This window comes from Podarcis raffonei, chromosome 1, assembly GCF_027172205.1.
Source record: "Podarcis raffonei isolate rPodRaf1 chromosome 1, rPodRaf1.pri, whole genome shotgun sequence".
NCBI lineage: Eukaryota > Metazoa > Chordata > Lepidosauria > Squamata > Lacertidae > Podarcis > Podarcis raffonei.
The window spans coordinates 67465861-67488109 of record NC_070602.1 but is presented as its reverse complement, the minus strand read 5'-3'; the positions used below and the strand labels follow the sequence as shown (position 1 = coordinate 67488109).

At 40.7% G+C, this 22249-nt stretch overlaps 1 protein-coding gene across 3 annotated transcripts in view; it reads left to right on the top strand.

The window, feature by feature from the left end:
* The first annotated feature begins 376 nt into the window (after window positions 1-376).
* USP47 (ubiquitin specific peptidase 47) overlaps window positions 377-22249 on the top strand; it is a 48111-nt gene continuing 26238 nt past the window's right edge. For 2 of the 3 annotated variants that reach the window (XM_053391044.1, XM_053391034.1), the window contains exons 1-9: window positions 377-821; window positions 8390-8449; window positions 12745-12948; window positions 13857-13970; window positions 14944-15082; window positions 16073-16169; window positions 18317-18462; window positions 20037-20116; window positions 20672-20821. In XM_053391044.1, the coding sequence (XP_053247019.1) occupies window positions 783-821; window positions 8390-8449; window positions 12745-12948; window positions 13857-13970; window positions 14944-15082; window positions 16073-16169; window positions 18317-18462; window positions 20037-20116; window positions 20672-20821 (1029 nt within the window). In that variant the 5' untranslated portion in view covers window positions 377-782. The remainder of the gene's footprint in view (window positions 822-8389; window positions 8450-12744; window positions 12949-13856; window positions 13971-14943; window positions 15083-16072; window positions 16170-18316; window positions 18463-20036; window positions 20117-20671; window positions 20822-22249) is intronic. The other variant, XM_053391054.1, reaches the window with a different exon arrangement.

The window sequence follows — 22249 nt, the reverse complement described above, 5'->3', positions numbered from 1 at the left end:
ACCTGCATAGGATGGGGCTGCGCGTTTCTCTTTACGCGCGACTCAAACCTTAGGCACATTGACGGTGCGAATTAAGTTGCTGGGAATTACTAAATGCGGCTTTCCTCTGGGTTAAGCAGCCTTCACGAAAATCGGTGCGTGCCAGTTTAAAGACATGGGAGGGCGGAACCAACCGAAGGCAAACTCTCCACCCAAGTTGCCTGCCTGATAGCCAGAGAGGGCGGGCGGGCGCCCAGGTGTTTGTTTTATGAGGATCAAGGACGGATCGTCCTCGTCCTCCTCCCGCCTCCTCGGGAGACAGCGCCGCGGAGCCCCTGCGAGGGAAGGCGGCTCAGGCGGGAGAAGCAGCGCCGCCGGCCCTTCACAGAGCGAGCAGCCCGGGAGCAGGCCAGAGGCTTTCCCGCGGCCTCTCCGAGCCGCTTTCCCCCAGCAGAAGGTGGGAGCGGAGGCGCCCTGAGGAGGGAAGGGCTCCAGCTGCGTCGGCGACGTCTCGCGAGAAGCCCGTCGTCGGCCATTTTGCCATTGATTGGCGCTGGCGGAGGGAGGGGAGGGGAGGCGGCTGAGGCGTTGCTGCGCTCGCTGAGAAGGGGGAGAGGCGGCAGAGAGACACACGCACGCAGGGAGCCATAGAAAGGAGGCGGCGGCGGCGGAGACCGAGACCGTAACGATGCCGAGCGTGCCGCGGCCCCGCTCCTCTTCCTCCTTCGCGGACGGCGCCTCCTGCTGACGACGACTCCCCGCCCGAAGCTGCCGCGGGCCCCGGGCTGGCTGCGCCACTGGCCATGGTGCCCAGCGAGGAGAACCAGCTGGTCCCCAAAGAGGTGCGTCAGGGGCCCTTGGGCGGAGGCCGCGCCTTCAGACCCCGCTTTAGGCGGCGGTAGAGGAGGAGGAACGGGAGGCCGAGGCGTGCGCGCAGCCTCGCGGAAGGAGTCGTTGCGTGCCCGGGCGGGTTACAGGGGCGGCGAGGGCCTGGGGCTTGGCGGGGCCTCGCTTGGAAGCCCCGGTGTTGCCTGTTCAGGGACGGGCGGGCGGGGTGGTGCTGCCGGGTGTTTCTCGGCAGGGCCTTCCTTCGCTGCTCTAGGGCCTTGCGGAAGGGAAGGGACGGCCGAGAGGCCGCGCGCATGAGTGTTGCTTCAGACGTCGCGAGGGGAGGGGGGACCTGTCACTGTGAGGAGGGAGCGAGGGAGGGAAAGGCCAAGGAGGCCCTCGGGGCATTCATTCGTGTCAGCAAGCGCGGCTTTCCAGGAAGTCGAGGTAGGTTCGATAAGGCTCAACCTTGGAAAGTTGCATGCGTGTTGTGATGCAGCTCACCTGTGCTCCCACGCTGTTGAGTGGCAGTTTTGCAGCACCGGCAGAGATCCACGCGACAGGTGTGGGCGAAAGTTCAAAGGATGCTGGAGAGAGGAGGAACTTCCCGGGTTAGTCAGGGCAAGTTCATGTCCATGCGTTCATAGTTGTAATAGGCTCTACCTGGAAGGAGCCTTTTATGCGTGGTGTGTCTGCCATGGATTCTTGTGTGTGTGTGTGTTGCATAGGATTCTGAGGATCGTGGATGGCACTCACACACACACACACACAACTGTTCATGTCGGGGTGCTGACTCTTGCAGGACTTCTGGAGAGAATGCAGATTTCACAATAGGGCTGGGGTTTCACACTAGAACATGCTGTTCCCCCTACTCTGGTACTTCGTAAAAGAAAAATAGTGGTAGACAACCTGTTTTCCAGGGAAACCCATCCACCATGACTGATCTTGTCACGGAAGAGCTACTGATAAGGGTTCTCTTGAGTACAGTTTGAAAACCACTAGTGTTAGAGTTTAATAAAAGAAAATAGAACCAGACTTCCAAATACAAGGAATATTCTTCTGGTTGTGATTGGAACCATGTTTTTTTTACAAAGGTTGTGAAGACTGAGAAAGAGACTGGTAGCTCTTCCTTCATGAAATGTTGGATTGGGGAAGTGATAGAGAAGTGTTCTATAATATTTTGGTGGGAAGGAAAGGAGCTTTCATTGTGTACAGGATGGTTTGCCCTATGACTTAGGCTGAAGCAATGCTCTTCCAAGTAGATGTATCTATCTATAGCAGCGTTCAATATTGGCCAGGCAACAGGCGTATTTTGCACCCGGCTGTCAGCCACTTGTGACCACGTGAAGATACCCAGGTGCTGGGATAGCACCTGACATCCCTGCCACCTGGAAGTGAATGCCTGGGAATCCTTAGATCTTGCCTGTTTTCACACACTAGCAACACATCCCATAGGTTCTATCTGTTATATTTTATCTGCACAGTCAGAATGAATTTCAGGAACCAATTTTTATTCAGTTTTCCAGTATGAACTTCTGTCCCCCAAATGGCAACTAGGAATTCCGTTTTGGCCACTTTTACCCTGGTTTAAGGAGTCATTTGGCAGCTAGCTTATATATCTGAGTTTCTAACACTGAAAGACTTGGATACTGAACTGAACTGTTTCTGGATTATTTACACATTATTGCGTTTCATGTAAGAATGCCAAACTCCAGTGTTGGCTTTAGACTAGACTGTTACCTTTCAGCTTTGTAACATGAGAAATAGCCTTGAGATTGTTGGAACTCCTAGAGGATCTTTTTGAAGCGAATATAATCTTTTCTTCCAAGTCAAATCTTTTCAGTTGCAGGGGAGTAAGATGGCATATAATATTAAATTACCATACTGGAATCCTGACCCTAAACTCATTCAGTAAAATATTAAAAATAATTTGCCTTTCTACATGGGAACAGGTGTTTGGATGCATCATTGCAATTACACAAGTTCATAGAGAAGAGGTCACACGCATGACCCAAAAATGCATCTGAAAACAGTACAGTACTTTGTTTGCTTTGCTCCCCCCACAAAAAAATATTTAGTACAACTTACCTTGTATTTTGAAGTCACAGCATAGTGGGTTTCCCTACCCACAGTTAGGGCTGTGAGTTTCTTCAGCCCTAACCACTAACGTGGTAAGTTGTACAAAATAATATAGATGAGAAGGGAGGTATGTATGTGACATTGTCACACATAAAAATTGTAGCTCAGTGTATTTGTTTTTTTAATAGTGTATAATTTCCACATTTATGGCATGTATGACATACCCATATAGTTCTGAATTATATAGTAATGTGAACAATAATGGTGCAACATCATGTGACAGCCAAGAAGCAAAGGCTAATAGCAGAAGGCCTTTGGCAGTAATTGTAGATAACTAGCACAGACTGGAATGATTAATGGCAGAGTCTGGCTCTGATCATTGTTCCTCTGTAGATATTATTCAAATGCCTTAGAAGCTTATTTTTATCTTCTAGAGCTGAACAGGATTTCAGTCCTCTCCTTTTTGGATATATTGAATTCTGTACTTAATAGGATGAAGAAAGGTTCTTGTTTCTTCTAACCTCACATTTTAAAGAAATCACTTAACTACATCTGTAGATTGTGTATAATTCTTTTTTGTTTCTTCTTAAAATATAATCATGAAACATATTTTGTAGTGTTTTTTGGACATAAACAGACTAGTACACACCAAATGATTAAAAGGAGCTGCATTCTTAAATCTAGTTCATTGTAATTCTTAGCATGTTTACTAACAAGAAAGTACATCTGAGTTCAGTGGTATTTATTTTCTAGTTAGTTGCAGTCTTGATGGTATAAATATGCATGTAAAGGTTGGAAACACTTAACTTTTTCTTCAAGAAAGTCAAGGGTGGTGTGGGATGCCTCTGAAAATCCATTAGAATTCTGATGTGTGCACCGTACAATACCCCCCCAGTAGCATTTTATTTTCTACTTTAATTATTACACTCTACTACCTTTCGATTAGAGCACTAGAAAGCATTGCATTTTATATCTCTAATCTCTACTCTTCAGACATTGATACTTTTCAGAGTAGAAAAATGGTTTGTGTCTGTATGTGTATAGGAGTTACTTTTTCTTGTCAACCCCATATATTTTTCCAGAGTTAACAGAAACATTGTGTTTGTATAGATCTATGTATCTATATTGCATGATTTTGTAACTATAAAGCATTTCCCCATTTATGAAATACACTCCCCAAACTGTTACATCACATTTTTGTAGGAATGTTCATAACTTAAGTATACAGTAGCACCTCGGCTTTTGTTACACTCGGATAACATAAACTTCTGGTTGTGAAAGCGGCAAACCCGGAAGTGTTTCGCTGCGCGCACATTTGCAGGAACACTCTACTATACCGCACAGAAGCGGTCCCTCCAGTTGCAAAAACCTCAGGATCTGACTGGAGCTCCGGAACGGATCCCATCCACAACCGGAGGTACCACTGTGTTACGGTAAAAACTGATAAAAGCCTGAACTTAAGGATCTCCCATTAAATATTTTAGTGAAATTTATGCCAGCTGGGATGTACAGAAATGCATCGTGAAAATCCACCAACTCTTTGCTTCAGTTTAGTATCTGAAGGTGGGACACTTTTCATTTGCATATTTTTATGTGCAAGACAACTTAATGAATAGCATGTGTTTTTATATTCTGCTGGAAGCTGCCCTGAGTTGCTGGGGAAACCCAGCCGGATGAGTGGGGTATAAATAAAATAATAATAATCATCATCATCCAAATAATTACTTGTAAAGGTTCTGTTTCTAGTACATAATTGCAGTGATTTGGTACATAATGTGAAATACATTAAAAGACTTAATAAACTTGTAATATGAATACTTTTGCCAAAAAAGCTAGCTACTAACATACATAGGTGAATATCACATTGTTGGACCATGCTGGAAGCAACCTAAAACAGTTTCTGAAAATTAAAGAATGTGTTGTTTTAATAATTAATTTGCAATTAATCCCTGAGCAGTAGTTCAGAGTACATATGTTAAACTTTGAGCAGCTACTGCTCCACAGGGTGAATTAAATCAAATTGTTGTTTCTTTTAAATTTTTAACATATTCTTGAGGTGCTGGAACGCTGGGGAAAACAGCACATGAAATTAGAGGGACAGTTGATATGTTTTTGGCAGTGCTAGAGTGCAAAGCCAAAAAGAACTTTTGCATTTATACCCATACTACAGATATATGTACAATATAGTTATATAGTGTAATATATTCATTGTAGGCCCAAACATGCAAAAGTAAATCAGTTGTAGAATTTTTCAGCCAGTCACTGAGGATACATAGTACAAATTGATTTTTTTTTAGCTGGGTTGCATAAATATGCTTGATGCTATTATTCAGTTGAGGTTAGTACCTTTTTGAAGCAGTTTTAGCAAATTTATTTAAGGCCAGGCAACAAAATCAGCAGCAACTTACAATACAAGTATTGGTCTGGAAAACCAGGATCATTGGAACTGTATTCAGTACCTTGATTAGAGATTATTACGGTTGGCTAAAATTAAAGCTGTAGGGCTTGATTAGGTTCAGAGGTAAAAAAGTAAAGGTTGATTGCAAGCACCTGGGTCAATGAAGGCAATATTTTAATTGTAATTTTTAATTAATTTATTTATAATACTTTTTTCTGACCTCAAAACAGCTTACAAAATATTCTTAAGGTAAAATTACATGTGAATCTTGAGAAATTTCACAGAGTATGAAAGCAGAATTATTCAGGCAGCATTTCCTATATCAGGCAGCAGCTCCTCCCGAATTCTCTGAGGCAGGGGTCTGGGACTGAGCAGCTGGATTGCACTACTTCAAAATATTACTCTGTAAAAAACAGTGTTATATAATACAACTAGCCCATCCAGTCCCGTACACTTTGCTATGTGTGGCAGTTACTCTACATAGTTTTAGGTAGAAGTCTTTTTCAGCACTTCTGTGTGAAATCTTTTTAACTGAACACTCCAGAAGATGAACTTGGAACCATCTGGTTGCAAAGCATACACTCTGCTGGTGATCTGTGGTCCCTCTGCTGAATAAAATACATACAGATTGTATACAATGTAAATAATAACAGCTGCGGTTTGAACCGGCAGAAAACTAGATCCAGGCCTGGAGGAGAAATGACTAATCAAAACTGAGGCAAATAGTAGTCTTTGGATTTATGTTTAGTCATGTCTGCTGAACTGTGTGTTATGGAAATTTTGATTTTCAAGGCAGACTGCTGTGAGCTCCATTTGCAGAAACTAAATAGACAAGGATTATGTTTTACTACTCAATCTTATGTTCATTTTAAAATTTAAAATGATGATATTGCAGTTGTCATAAACAGATCTTACAGATTCTCTGACTGGATATGCATCAATAGAAATGTTACTTAAAATTGGAAATTGCAAAACTTTGGGATGTGATATGCAAGTGCTCTGTTGCAATAATCATTCTCCATCTCTGAATCAATGCAGACATCCAACATGATGCCATCTCAGTGTTGCTGGACTACAACTCCTGTCTTCCTTTACTTTTGGCTGGAGCTGAAGGAAATTGTAGTCCATAGCACCTGGAGGGCATCATCTTGGCTGTCCCTTGTAGTAGGCATACATGGGAAATGGATATTGTTATTCTCTTTTTCTGATAGCTTTCCTTTAAAAAAAATGCATGCCAAATCAACAATATTTGACACATCTAGGTTGCATCATAGCCATGGATTTTGTTGACATGTTGCAGAGATCATACATTTTGGGATCATACACATACACAGTCATAATATCACATTATATAGCCACAGTATTTGTTTTCATATCACTAGGACCATCCTCCACAAATTTGTTCAAGTCACATTTCCAGTAAATTGTGTGCTCATTTGTTGACCATAGAATGAGATATTCCTACCATGGTTATTAATGGGTTATTTTGAATTGCAGGATCTCTTTAAAATGAAGAGAGTCAACTGCATGCCAAAATTAACAGGGATACTGCAGTAATTGAAGGGCAAAAAGTTTTCAGATTTTTTGGCATTTCTATGGTTATTATTTGGTGATGGCTTTGCTTAGGTTGATTGAGCTTTAGAACTGTTTAGTGAGGTGCAACATAGAAACAATTTCTGGCCAGTAACTTTTTACAGTACTTGTACAGATGATATCCAGCTCTACGTCTCCTTCAAATCAGAACCAGTGAGGGCAGTGAAGGTCCAGTGTGTGTGTCTGGAGGCAGTTGGAGGATGGGTGGCGGCTAACAGATTGAGGTTGAATCCTGACAAGACAGAAGTACTGTTTTGGGGGGACAGAGGGTGGGCACTCCCTGGTCTTGAACAGGGTAACTATGCCACTGAAATACCAGGTGCGCAACATAGGAGTCATTTCAGATTCACAGCTGTCCATGGAGGTGTAGGTCAATTCTGTGTCCAGGGCAACTGTTTACCAGCTCCATCTGGTATGCACACTGTCTCACCAGAGTGGTGTGTACCCTGGTATCTCCTGCTTGAACTACTGCAGTGTGCTCTACTTGGGCTACCTTTGAAGGTGACTCTGAAACTACAACTAATCCACAATGCGGCAGCTAGACTGGTGACTGGGAGTGGCCACCGGAACCATATAACATCGGTTCTAAAGGATCTTCACTGGCTCCAAGTGCATTTCTGAGCACAATTCAAAGTGTTGGTGCTGACCTTTAAAGCCTTAAATGGCCTCTCCACCCCCATTGCTCAGCCCAGACACTGAGGTTCTCCTCCAAGGGTTTTCTGGTTCCCTCACTGCAAGAAGCAAAGTTACAGGGAACCAGGCAGAAGGGCTTCTTGGTAGTGGCACCCTCCCTGTGGAATGCCCTCACTTCAGATGTCAAGGAAATAAACAACTATCTGACTTTTAGAAGACATCTGAAGGCAGCCCTGTTTAGGGAAGCTTTTAAGGATTAATGTTTTTAGATATGTTGTAAGCCGCCCAGAGTGACTGGAGAAACCCATCCAGATGGGTGCAGTATTATTATTATTATTATTATTAATAATAATAATAATATCCCCATTAGGAATTAAATTCTGGACATTGCTGAAAGTTTCACAACAATATGGGAATGGTGCACCTTTCTCTTGTGGCCATTGGAAGGGGAAAGGCCTCAAGATGCATGTGCTTGGGTTTGTAATAGATTTAGTTGCCCTCTGCATTAGGTTAATCTAAAACATTGATGGGGAACCTGTGACCCTCTAGAATCGATATTCTTGGACTCCCAACTCCTGTCATTCATGACCATTGGTCAGGCTGACTAGGACTGATGGGAATAAGCCCAGCAGCATCTGGTGGGTCAAAGGTTCCCTATCCATGTTCTAAAACTTTGAGATCTCAACCAGACAGACTGTGAACTAGGATTTCCACATTCTTTTAGGCTCAGTTTTCCAAATGTTCATTATTTTAGAGGAAAATGGTTTTTCTTTTTGCAAGTAACTTTCAAAGCTGTATAGATATTCTGAGTAAACATTTGAAGATTCTTCTCCACTTCAGGGTGCTATAATCTTACTATTTTGTGTTTATATACCATAGGATATGCTTTGGAGATGCAGACAAAGTATCTTTGATGAAATGAAGAAGAAATTTTCGCAGGTAGTTAGCCGCAGTAAACATTTAAAACCGATGGCATAACTGGGTAGTAATAGCATGAGACTAGTACTTGTTAACATCTGCATGAGTTAGTAAAATGCTTTGTGAGTGTACTTTGAGCTTTAATCTTACAAGGAAGCTTTGGTATTTGGGTGTGTGTGTTGTACAAAATGGTAAGCTTGGTTGCTTTTTTTGTGTAACATTCACAAGAATTAAAAAGCATGGTGTTAAGAGCTCCAAAATAAAATAATGTGCTAGATGTTTTTTAGAAGAGTTGTATGGCACATAACTGAAAATAAAGTAGTGAGTATGTCTTATGAGCTTTGTATCTGCTTCTCATTAAGGCAGGAGTGATTGCTTTGCTGCTTACATGACCTTTTTAGCGTTCATGTGGATTGTTTTGTTTATAGTGAGCACATACACGTCTGTCTTTTTGCTGAATGCATGTTTGATTCTATCAAAATGTTGGCTATTGGAAAGCATTTTTCCAGAGAAAATGACACGAGTGTGTTTTATTGGATGTGTAGTGAGAAAATAGTAGATATGTTTTTTAAGAGCATAACATTGTCATGCCTCAATAATAGACTGGATAAGAGCCAACAAACAGAGATCTATGAGTATAGGGCAGTATACAAATTTAATAAATAAAAATAATAGCATGAAACATTTCAGTATGCATAATATGGGGTGGTGTGATTTATAATTTTAGTACTTCTTAATGGTTGAAGGAAAGGGGCTTTGGTAAAAAAATGATCATTCTAAACACTGTTCAGGGAGGCTCTTGATGTGCTGAGAAGAGAGAACCTTTCAGTTGTTGTACAATTTGCACAAGTAAGCAAACAACCCAAACTGGCAAGTTGTTTCACACAGTTGCAGGAGGGGAGATTTGGCTTATTTTCACCCCTCCCCTTCAGTATTTTGCTGAGACACACTGTGGTTTACAAACAAACAAACAAGCTGCAAATGGTTAATGAATTGCTTCTCAAAAATGACTTGACTCTAGCAGTAAAGTAGTGCCTCTTTTCTAGCTTTGCTTTTCATTTCTCCTAATAATATTTTTGCTGGCTTGCATGGAAGAATAAAGGCTTGCCCCCTTTATTTGGATACTTGTGAGTGGGTGGGTGGGTCCCTTCTTCTGTAGGTGGGTCCCTTCTTCTGTACCTTCCCACTCTGAACTTTTTTGTGTGTATCTGGTGGCGTGTTTGGTATGGAGGGAGGAGTGTAAGTAGAACAACTATTATTATATCTTGAAATATATAATAAAACAATTCTGGTCTAGTTCTTGGTTCTGGTCCCTAGCTTTTAGCCAGGGTTTTCAAGCTAATCATGCTTAGCATTGACCTTGGTGTAAATGTAAATGGGGCCACTTACCTGCCAATAAAACAATGATATTAAAATGTTACATGATTGGCTTGTGTTGTCCCACCCATCTGTCAAAATCCTTTGCATGGGGTTCCCACTTGAGAACTACACCACCAGGGTCACCCCCATGTTTGGTATTCTAGGAAGCCCTGAGCATAGGCCTGGCAAAGTGGCTGTTTCTCCTCTACTTGCCATTGACAGGGATAAAAGAAAATGCTGCTTAGTGCTGAGTTTGAGTGCTTTGGAGATCTTCCTTAAGGGAAAACCTTGACAGGCCAAGATTGGAGCGTGAGCTGGAGGTACTTTAACCCTCATTTAAAATATTACAATCAGTTCTGATTGCTTTACTTGTAAAAACATATAGCAGAGCTAGAGAAGATGTAAAAATTGCAGCTGCAAGGATCTGAAGGATAAGTTATCTTCTGAAAAATGCTTGCAAAAAGATGACCGGGGTGGCAGCATGATGGAGGCTTGTTAAATGACCAGGTGTATGGAGAGTAAATATACTGTTTGTATATACAGCACCAACAGTGTATATAACACATTACAAAGTGTTGTAAATAAATAAAAAGGATGAGTTATTGGTCAAAAGGAGTTGACAATCTAAAATACAGTTGTAAAAACTGTGTAGTTGTAGAATAGGATTAGGTCTTTGGGTGTAGCTTGAGGTAGGATTAAGTCTGGTTTGCACAAATAGTGATTTACCAAACCAACACAGCTCATCAAGTTTGGCAAGGCCCTGTTTTTGCATTCCCAAGTAGACTTCATGACCAAACAGTGTACTATCACACTAACAAACTGTATTTAGATGACAGACTTGGCTGCAATGTACAGGCTTTGTTGAAATGGGTTTTGAGGGGGAAATTGAGGGAGATAATATATGGCACTATTTTCATTTTCAGCATCTGAGAGTTTGATATTAAAACTAGCTAGCAGTTTGGCAGGAATCGGAAATCTGTGGCCCTGTAGATGTTTCTGGGCTATAGCTACCATCATTCCAGGCCTCTGACCTTTCTGGCTGGTGTTGATGGATTTTGGAATTCAGCAACACCTGAGGGCACAGGTTCCCAAACTCTGGATTAAGACAGACAGATGTAATTATCTAGAAAAATTGTAGTTTATCAGTGGGATTTATTATTGTCAGACAATGCAGTACTGTGTAACATAATGTTTTAACAAAGCATTGATAGATAAGTGTACAGTGGTGCCCCGCAAGACGAATGCCTCGCAAGACGGAAAACTCGCTAGACGAAAGGGTTTTCCGTTTTATGAGCTGCTTCGCAAGACGAATTTCCCTATGGGCTTGCTTCGCAAGACGAAAACGTCTTGCAAGTTTGTTTCCTTTTTCTTAACACCGTTAATACAGTTGCAACTTGACTTCGAGGAGCAACTCATAGAACGCAGTGTACATAGTAGCCTTTTTTGAGGTTTTTAAAGACTTTGGTGATTTTTGAAGCTTTTCCAAAACTTCTTTTGCAGCCATTTGGTAAGTTAAGCTTTTAAAACTTTTTTGGGGAGGGTTGGATTTTGGGTTGGGGTGTTTGGAATTCAAGGACTTGGTGTTGGGAGGGGTTTGCAAGAATCTGGAAGCTTGTGTGTTTTTTTCCTGCATTTTTATGATTTTCTGTGACCATTGGGGCACTCTGCTGTTTTTTTTAAAAAATCTGGATTTGAATTTCTGTGTGCTGGGTGGGTGGGGGAACAGTTGGGGAGGGGTTTGCAAGAATCTGGAAGCTTGTGGTTTTTTTCTGCATTTTTATGATTTTCTGTGACCATTGGGCCACTCTGCTGTTTTTTAAAAAAAAATTCTGGATTTGAATTTTGAAATGCTCTTTACAGTATGTGTGACTTTAAAGAGCACTTAATAAACTCTTGTTGTACCAAATTTGGCTTTGTTTGGACTTTTTTTGACCATAGGAACACATTAATTGATTTTCAATGCATTCCTATGGGATTTCGTGCTTCGCAAGACGAAAAATTCACTAGACGAAAAAACTCGCAGAACGAATTAATTTCGTCTTGCGAGGCACCACTGTATCTGACAGTAGCTGGTCATCGCAGCAAGAACACAACCTTTTTCTCCCTCTGCCCCATACATAGCTTGCCCCTGATTACTGTATAATGTAAGTCCTGCCATTAGAATTCTGTGCTTGGCCATTGGTTTAATCTAGCATGACAGTCTTGTATGAAACACTGCTGTACATAATTCAGTTGACCATGTAAAGCTAATGAGAGGGGGGGGAAGTGTGGGAACAGGATCAAGTATGGAATTAACTTGGGGAGTGTTTTGCTAATCTCTTACAAACCAATTTAAGTTTATTGTTTGCCTTCAAATAAACATACAGTTGGACCATCAATAAAAAATTAACTATTAACTTAAATAGTCTAATGGAAAGAGAACAGAGGTATGAGGCCCACCCATTGTGGCCAGTAATCAGGGATGAAAGATAGCATGTTTACTACCATGTTTACTATTTCTGCTCCAAACAATAGTTATGGATGACTGTAAATAAGTGCTCACTCTTGTACCATTTCTTTTTTCCTTCCTCCATATAGCACCCTTCTGTGCTTCTTGTTTGGCACTTACCATAACTTCTGATTCTACTTTGAAGGATAAGCATTAATTTACTATGTGAACTATGTACACATACAAGCAAACTAAGGTTATCGTTAAACAAAATGTAGTGGGAAATGTGAGATGGGGAAGAAGCAATATACAACCCTAGATCAACATGGTTTAGAGTGGTGAAATCCCCCCCCCCAAGATGATTGCCTCTAATGTTGTTAAGATGGTGCAGTCTTAAAGAAAACCATATGCTCATTATTTTGATCCATGAGATAATAAAATATTTCACTTCATTTTACGAAGAAGTTGGCTATGTTTAAGCAGAGGTTGGATGGTCAGTTTTAAAAATCTGTTTTCTTCTTCATTACAGATCGAAAGTGCCGCTGATGAACCTAGAGTGCTTTGTATAATCCAAGATACAACTAATTCTAAGACCGTTAATGAGCGCATCACTTTGAACTTGCCAGCTTCCACTCCAGTAAAAAGACTGTTTGAGGATGTGGCCACTAAAGTGGGCTATATTAATGGAACATTTGATTTAATATGGGGAAATGGAGGCAGCGTTGCTGATACGGTAAAAACACGCTATCTTCCTTAACAGAGTAGAAATGTAGACATTTTGGGGAATACTTGTATAAATGTTGGAGGCAATGGGTGGGATTCACCTAAAGAAGCCATTCAGAGGCAGCTTCCACAACAGAACTACCCTCTTCCTCCCCTGCACAGGATTGGGTCTGTTTATTTTTATTCATTTTTTAAAAATATGCCTTCTGTTTATATTGTTTACATATGTGTCATGCTGCTTGAATTTCTTTTTATCAGTTTATTTAAATGAATTTTTAAATACTGAAGTTTTTTCTTAATTTGAACAGCATGAATCCTAGAATATGTATAACAGTGATCACCACCTTTTTTTAGCCCTGTGGTCACATTTGGAGTTTGGCCATTTCTTCCCTTCTCCAGATCAGCCCTTCCCCCACCGACACAGAAAGAGAAGGAGTGCATGAAATGAAGCAACATTTAAAACATAAAACAGAAATTAAGACCTGGATGTGTGAAATCCCTGGCCTCTATTTTATTCATTCTGTTTCTGTATCTTATTGTTAGCAAACTGTACAGCACTTCTAATGCATGTCCACTGTACTTTGTATTTAATTTCTAGTTATGCTGTAGAGGCTACTAATGTTGGAAGTTTAATAAATTGCCATTATGGGTGGGGTGTCATGCAGGTGCATTCTGTAATTTGAAGCACTTGTATGGTCCCTGTGCTCTCAGTAGAACCTTTAGAAATTTTGGTTTCTATTAGAGCTAAATGCAGTGAGAGCGTGCTGATGACCAGGGATATTCCAGGTCATACTGATATTTCACATTAGGCCTGTGGTTCTATCATTCCCCCCCCCACTTGTTCTCCTATTAATTTAAATTTTCAAAATAAATAGTAGCCAGATCTATTTAGCAAACAATTCCTTTGTTTTGTTGTAGACACCATTGGATCAATCAAGTGATAAATCTGTTGTTGATGCTGGTTTTGAACCTGGGAAAAAGAACTTTCTGCATCTGACAGATAAAGATGGAGAACAACCTCAGATAGTATTGGTAAGAGAATTTAAAATTATAAAACAAGTACCTATTATGTACCTGCATTTTCTTTATCAATCACTTTTAAGAAAGCTTGGTTTTTGCTATAATTTTTATTTTTACTGGTACCAGTACTGTATGTGTCATTGCCTAGTATAGGTTCAGAATCTTGTGCTGAAGAGTATTATAAAATGAGATAGCACTGACTATATGAATAGGAGTGGAGAAGATGGAGAAATGTTAGTGGAAAAACTCTACAATTCTATGATTCTCTGGAAGGCTCTGTTTGGCAAGGCATATAGGTTCTCTGCATGCAACCAAAGAGTTGTTCTGTCACAAAAGGCTTTGTGAATCTGTATATTCCAGTAAACAGAAACTAAGACATTTTTCCACTCAGAGAGAGCAAATTTGTTGACTCTCTTGCTGGTAACACAAGTAAACCAGTTCCAGTCATCCCCACTGCCCTTCCCAAACCAGTAAGGCCTTTTAAGAAAGAAGACCACTTTAGCTTTCAGGCATGCACTTAAGAGGAAATGCATGCTAAGACTTCAAACACAATAGTGCACTTTGTCTTCCCATAATTGTACCTCATAATTCTGATCATGCCAGTGCAATTTGAGTGCTGAAAGTAGCTTTGAATACTGATCAGCCTCAGATTGGAGCATCAAAGGCTTTTTTGGAGCACAGAGAAGGAGTACCTACACCTAGTAGCTGGGAGAAATTGATCCTGTGCATTATTGCTCAACTAGCAATCTGGGTTTGGGACTTACTAGGTGGGAACATCATAGGAACTCTATTTAGGCTCCCTTCCCTCCTCACTCCCATTACGCATTCTCTCTTGGAGAGACTGCTTTGTGTAGTACTTGTGGATGGGACTGTTGACATGTGCACTTAGTCTCTAGACTTCCTTAAATAGGATAACTTTGTGTGGATGGATTTGTATTAACTGCATCCTTTGCACATGTGCTAGTTAACGTATCTTATCTTTTAGGATGAGGCCAGTGGAGCAGATGACCGTAATCCAGATAGGTTTATAGGCCCTCTTCCACGAGAAGGTTCAGCTGGTTGTTCAAATGATTATGTTGGTCAGAACTATTCTTATACATCAATTCTGAGTAAATCAGAAACGGGTAAGGTGGTTTATTATTTCTCTTCCACTGTATAGTAAGGCTTCAATGGTCTGTTAAAACAAGTTATATATTGGCAGGGCAGAATATAGCCATACACCTCACTTTTGTGTGTGGTTTGGTGCAAAGGGAAAAGGCCTGGAGAACTGTTGTTGGTAAAACTACTCCCAAGCATGGTATGAGTGAGTAGGAAGTGGTGGCAGTGAACCTACTGCCCAGGGTGTGAGCTGATTCCTGTTTCTATTATTTGCTTCCAAGTTTTTTCCCCTAGTACAATTTGATACCTGGGCTATATAATGTATTGAGTGCAGATGGTTCCACAGGTCTCCAGGCATGTTCCTTTTATTTTACATGTTAAACACTACTTTGACCTTTGCAAGTATTCCATACTGCTAGAGAACTCAGACTGCTCTCCAAAAATTCAGCACTGTTTTTCCCAACCCCCATTCACAGTTAATATACTTTTTTCTGCCTGCCTCTTTCAATCAATCCTAGCATAGAAACTATTGATTCTGTTCACCCCTCCACTAATACAGAGATTTGTTCTACAACCCTCTGTACCTTATAAATTGCTGCTGTGGAGGTTTGGGAAGCCTCTGGGTGTTTGAGATATAGAATAGTGCTGCAATGGGGAGGGGGATTTCTGAAAATTGCCTTCCTACTCCCTTCAGTGTGAAGCTTCTACTGGATCTTGGGGCCTTCCATGAATAGGAGGACTATTCTGTTCACAGCTACTTAGAATCTAAACCCATGGCCGTTATTACTTTCCCCAGTTCATAAATTTCAAGGAAACTATTCTTGCATTCTGATAGTCTAGCGGGCCTTTGGATTAGTGGTAGACTTACAATGGTCGCAATAGGAAAAGCAATGTCTATTCCAAATTTCATTGAAATTATTAGAATAACTGTTAACCTGTTGAACAAGAAATGTTACTCTATTACTTTTGGGTGCTAGCCTGGCTGCTAACCATGTCCTCCCCCCCCTTTTTTTAAGGCTATGTAGGTTTAGTAAATCAAGCAATGACTTGCTATTTGAACAGCCTTCTGCAAACCCTTTTCATGACTCCTGAATTTAGAAATGCATTATATAGGTAAGTGCATGATATCAAAAATATTTTAATGTCATAGGTTTCAGAGATGTTCTAATGTTGCAGTTTTCTGAAATGTAAGTTTTTGTGATAGTTTTCATGCAGCATTACTTTTGCCAGTTACGAAAATGTGTATTAAGAAAAAAAATTGACTGTGTGTGTGTTGGACAAGATTTTCCCCTCCCAAAGCATGTATTTTTCTGAAAATCATTCTAAGAAATTATTAAACTTTAGTTATACTTAACCTATACTTGAAATCCTCCTTCTAGGTAAAACAGTAGTGGGCTCTTTCTGATTTTCCCCCCATGAGAGCACATAATGTAACAGGGTTAGAGTACATTCATGCTCCTATAATAACTTCTTCTATTTGAAGTGTCATGACTAGCTCCCTCTGCAACACAGTAGGAGCAAGAACTTTTTTTAGACAACTGGCCATTAGTATTGGAACATACTTTCAGAATAGACCTGCAGTTTTAAAAGTTGGAGTTATCAGAAATAACAATAGAATCTTAGAAGGAGCATTATTCTCTGGTAATAAACCTTGGATAAAATCAAATTTGATGTTCCAAGAGATGTCATGAGATTTTTGTTTAAGCAGGGAGGCGCACAGGATGCAGAACGCTCATTTTTCTGTGCTCAAGCACTTGAGAGCTTGTTCATAGTACTAGTAGTAGAAAAAGTGATTTGTAGCTAATACCATGTTTCATAGTGTAGATAAAAAATCGTCTTCTTCTTCTTTGGCGATCACTCGTAGCCAAGTAAGATTGTCTTCCATAAACATGGTTTTAACAATGATTCCGTAAGTGACTGTGGAGGCCAGTTCTGGATCCACACGTCCTTCCACAGTGGGGACATTGGTTTCTGGGTAGGAGTTGATCACGGTGTGGTTTTGCCAAGCATGCCTTCCTCTTAGCATGTCTCTCCCTTGCGTCCTGAGTTCGAGTTTGTCAAAGTCCATGACACCTTTGGTAAAGGCTGTTCTCCAACTGGAGCACTCACAGGCCAGTGTTCCCCAGTTGTCAGTGTTTATACTACATTTTTTAAGATTTGCCTTGAGACAGTCTTTAAACCTCTTTTGTTGACCAGCAGCATTACGCTTTCCATTTTTAAGTTCGGAATAGAGTAGTTAAGGAGCAATGTATAAACTTTTACCCACTGTATGGTTCAGTGTGTCTCTGTAAATTCTAGGCCAGGGGTAGGGAGCCTCTGACCTGCAACATTAAATAAACTTGGCACGTCCCAATTTGGCCTGCTAGGCCATTCACCCACAAATCACAGCCAACTTCCCCACATTTGGCGATAAGCATAAATAACTCCTTGCATTCTGGCTTTGATTGAAGCTGGCAATGCAAAGGATCTTCCTCTGTAGGCTGACTTAAGCCTTGCCCTTGATGTCAGGTGATTGACAGGTGGGAGGCTTTGCTTACCTCTCAAAATGGCCTAAGGTTCTATGACTGCAGAGGTCAGGATTCCACTCACTGATGGGACTCCCTTTCCCCACTCTTGTTCTAAGCAGTGTTTAATCCTATAACAGTATTTGCAAGAATTCATGAGAGTTCACATTTTGTGATTTTATTAATTTCATTTTCAAATGGGTATACAGTGGTACCTTGGTTTTCAAATCTCTTCTTTGATGAACATTTCAGTTTTCAAATGCTGTAAACCCAGAAGTAAATGCTTCGATTTTCAAACACGCCTCGGAAGTTAAACATGCCATGTGGCTTCCATATTGAGTTTTCCGTATTGAGTTTTCAGTTTTCGAACGTTTCTGAATTTAAACGGTCTTCCGTAATGGATTATATTAGAAAACCGAGGTACCAGTGTTTTTGGAAAACAACTGTTTTATAAAAAAAGTGTGCAATGTTTCATAATGCTTCTTTATAGAAAGTGGTCTGATGAAAACATTAAATGCTGAAGAATTGTTGCGCATGTTTTCTTAAAAGTTGTTTTTATGTTCTATATTAGACTATGCTAAGCATATGAATTAGGATTTCGGGTTTTCCATATTTGCACCTTGAACAGCAATTTTACATCAGCTTGTCATCCAAGGAAGATCTCTATCTAAAAATGTACATTAAGAAGGCATCTGTTTTAAATGTGTTGTAACTTAATTGCCTGATCCTACTAAGACCCCTCCTTTTTGTTAATAGATGGGAATTTGAAGAATCGGAAGAAGATCCAGTGACCAGCATCCCTTACCAGCTTCAAAGGCTATTTGTTTTATTACAGACCAGCAAAAAGAGAGCAATTGAAACAACAGATGTTACACGAAGCTTTGGATGGGATAGTAGTGAGGGTAATTAAGACAAATTGCTTGGTTAAATTTAGTGTAATTGTTAGGCTAGATATAAACTGACATTCTGTGTTGAATGTGGATTTGTTCCATAGAAAGAATCCCAGAGAGTACATTAATCTTCTGAGGTGTGGGATTTTTTTTAAAAAAAGTGATTCAACTTTCTCAGGAATGGAGAATGCTCTAAAAGATATAGGCATTGCAAGCTTTTCTACTGTTTTTACGAACATTGTTTAAGAACACATGCTGGATTATCTAGTCCAGAATCTTGGTGACCATGGTAATCACCTAGATGCTTCCAGGGATAGCAGAAGAAAGTCAAGCTACTTTATAATGATTCTTGGATAAATTTAAACCTTGTTTTCAGTAGGTGAAGTCTAATATTGTATGAGTGGACTTCCCCTTCCACGTCCCCCCCCCTGCAGCCGACATATTCCCCCCAGATTTGCTTTGATGGGTGCAGAGGAGCTGCAGGGACGGGGCGGGGAGTAGGAATTCATTCTGCCGACAGCATCCATTCTGATGGTGGCTGGACAATGTTTCATTTTACGCAGTATCTGCATTATCTAGTAGGCAGAGGGGGTGTTGGTGACTACTGTATTTCTTTTATTTTTTGTTCCATGCAAACATGAATTCCTATTTGCAATTTTGAATTGTTACAATGAATTCACAGAAGTAAACTTTATATGTTCAGTGCCTCATTGCTTTTTATCTCCTAGAAACTCTATTTTTGAACTATGAACTAAAATAAATTATTGATGCTAAAATAAAAGGTGTGTTAGAAGCAGAACTTACAGTTCTTTTTAGTATTGTTAAAGTCCAAAGTGTATGTTCTGCAGTGTTAGGTCTGTATCAAACACTGCTGTTGTACTTGCGCAAGAGACATTTGTGCCGCAGAACTGCCCTTCTTTTCTTGTGCAGCCCCTCATGCATCTCAAGTCTGCTCCAGAGGTTTTAGGGACCCCCAAACTCCTGTTGTAAATGTCCAGTGGTTTTTTTGAAAATATGAACATGCTTGGAAAGAATGGTTAGTTTTTAGCCAAGTGTTGCACATGGGAGAAATTGAGTGATAATATCCTGCTAAGCTGTACTCCAAGTAGACCCAACAAAATCAGTGCACTAATAATAATAATAATAATAATAATAATAATAATAATAATTTATTATTTATACCCCGCCCATCTGGCTGGGCCTCCCCAGCCACTCTGGGCGGCTTCCATAAAAACCAAAAATACAGTAAAATATCACACGTTAAAAACTTCCCTGAACAGTCATGATTAACGTTAGTCATGATTGTAGCTAATAAGTTGGCTGCTTTCAGTGAGTCTGCTCTGAGTATGACTTTGTCTGCTAGTACCCTTTGACCCACCCCAAAGCTAGCAGAATCCTAAACAGAATAAGTTTACTGTGAAGGGAATCCACCTATCTAGGTCTGCCTTGATATTACATAAAAGGTTCTGCCCAAATTAATTGTGGTGTGTGTGTGTGTGTGTGTGCGTGTAAACCAGGTTAACAACATTCTGTAGGTAGATGTCTGCCTAAGCCGACACAATAAGGTCACTTTTATTTTCCAACAGCCTGGCAGCAGCATGATGTCCAGGAACTCTGTAGAGTCATGTTTGATGCTTTGGAACAAAAATGGAAACAAACAGAACAGGTAACAGTTTTGGCTCTTCTTAAAAAAAATGGAATAAAGAGGAATATCATGCTACTTGAACTAGAAATATTAGCTAGAATGGATTAAGTAGATAATGTTGCGTTGGACCACATTTCAAATGCTAACTTCGGCAAAGACATTGAGATGGTATGGTGAAAGTCATGCTCTTAGATTTAGCTAGAGAAGAAATAATTCTGAGCCAAATCAGATGCTATTAAGACTAATTGGAGAAAGAAACATTTTACCTGCCCTGAGCTTTGTGAGTAGGTTTATTTTCTGTTTTGATGAATAACCAGTGTATTGTAATAAAATTAGATGGAAATGAGAGTATGCTCTGCTTTTTAGTAAAAGAACACTCTTACTTGACAGATACAAAAGGTATTGGCAGATTTCACACACTGTGAACTTCTGTCTTATCCCTGTAAAGTGTTACCTGTGCATTTCAATATGAATACCTTTAAATGCCACAGGAATGAATATTGTATAAAGCAAGATAATATCTTGTTTGTCTCCCTTTGGCTTTGCTGAAATATTTAAATTCTTTCTCAATTGCAGGCTGATCTCATAAATCAGCTCTATCAAGGCAAGCTGAAGGACTATGTAAGATGTCTGGAATGCGGCTATGAGAGTTGGAGGATTGATACATACCTGGATATTCCGTTGGTCATTCGGCCCTATGGCTCCAACCAGGCTTTTGCAAGCGTGGTGTGTACTGCTCACCTGAATGCTAATGCATCTATGCACACATTACATACATAATGCAACAGTGGTATCACTTTCTTGAAAGGTAAGTATCATCCTAGATACTCCATCTTGGGTTGTCCGTCTTTGTGCAGTAAACCAGCTAGCAAGTTCTAGAAGTTTTTTTGACCCTTCAATGAGTCCTACTGGTGCATGTTTAAGAGGGAAGTTCAGCTAAGTGATTTAATGGTTACCGTAATATTATTAAGCTCTTTTTTGTAATGCTTTTGGGATTTAGTGTTAGTTCTGTTTTGGTATGTTGATAGGTGTTTGTTTTATTAATATCTAAAAAGTGTTAATGTTGTTGACAATTGTAATAAAAATAGAGCAACTGCTTGTGGTGGTAACAGGAGTTTCTCGTTTTACTGCAGAAAGGAAAACTTTTTGAAATGAGGAATAAGAGATGGCGTGAGCCATATTTTTGGTGTAGTTCTCCTTAAACTAGTGAGAGGTGTCATATATGCAAAGGGAATGTGTATGGAATTCTAATTTAGATTTCCATGTGTGCTGTGTGTGGGTGTGTTTGCATGTTGTGAGGGGATAATCCAAAGCAGAGAACATGAACAGCAATAAGAGGAGTCATGAGAAAATAGGCCAAGTAGGTAGGATATCTTCAGGTATTTATTCTACAAAATCCTTCCTTATGGTGTGGTAGGTGATTCAGGTGACCCCATCACATTTGATAATATAAATGAATAGTTTTTGCATATACATTTGCATATACATTTGTTTTGAACAGAAGTATAATAATATGCTGGGACGCGGGTGGCGCTGTGGGTAAAAGCCTCAGCGCCTAGGGCTTGCCGATCGAAAGGTCGGCGGTTCGAATCCCTATGGCAGGGTGCGCTCCCGCTGCTCGGTCCCAGCGCCTGCCAACCTAGCAGTTCGAAAGCACCCCCGGGTGCAAGTAGATAAATAGGGACCGCTTACTGGCGGGAAGGTAAACGGCGTTTCCGTGTGCTGCGCTGGCTCGCCAGATGCAGCTTTGTCACGCTGGCCACGTGACCTGGAAGTGTCTCCGGACAGCGCTGGCCCCCGGCCTCTTGAGTGAGATGGGCGCACAACCCCAGAGTCTGTCAAGACTGGCCCGTACGGGCAGGGGTACCTTTACCTTTACCTTTATAATAATATGCTGGACATAATAAAAATCAACTGGTTTGACTAAGCTTTTCCAGTTCAAAGACCACATTAAGGGTTTGCCATCCCCTACTCTGAAGGCCACATGAAAGTGTTTGCACACACACACTTAGCAGTGGGAGGAGCAAACAAGCAGTGTACCTGCTTACTTGGCAGCGCTTTTGCTCCCTAGCATAGCGCTGGTGTAGGAGAAGCTGCTCCTCTCCCACTCCTTGGTGGGAGCACATTTGTGAAAGCTTTGCCTTCTTGCTCTGA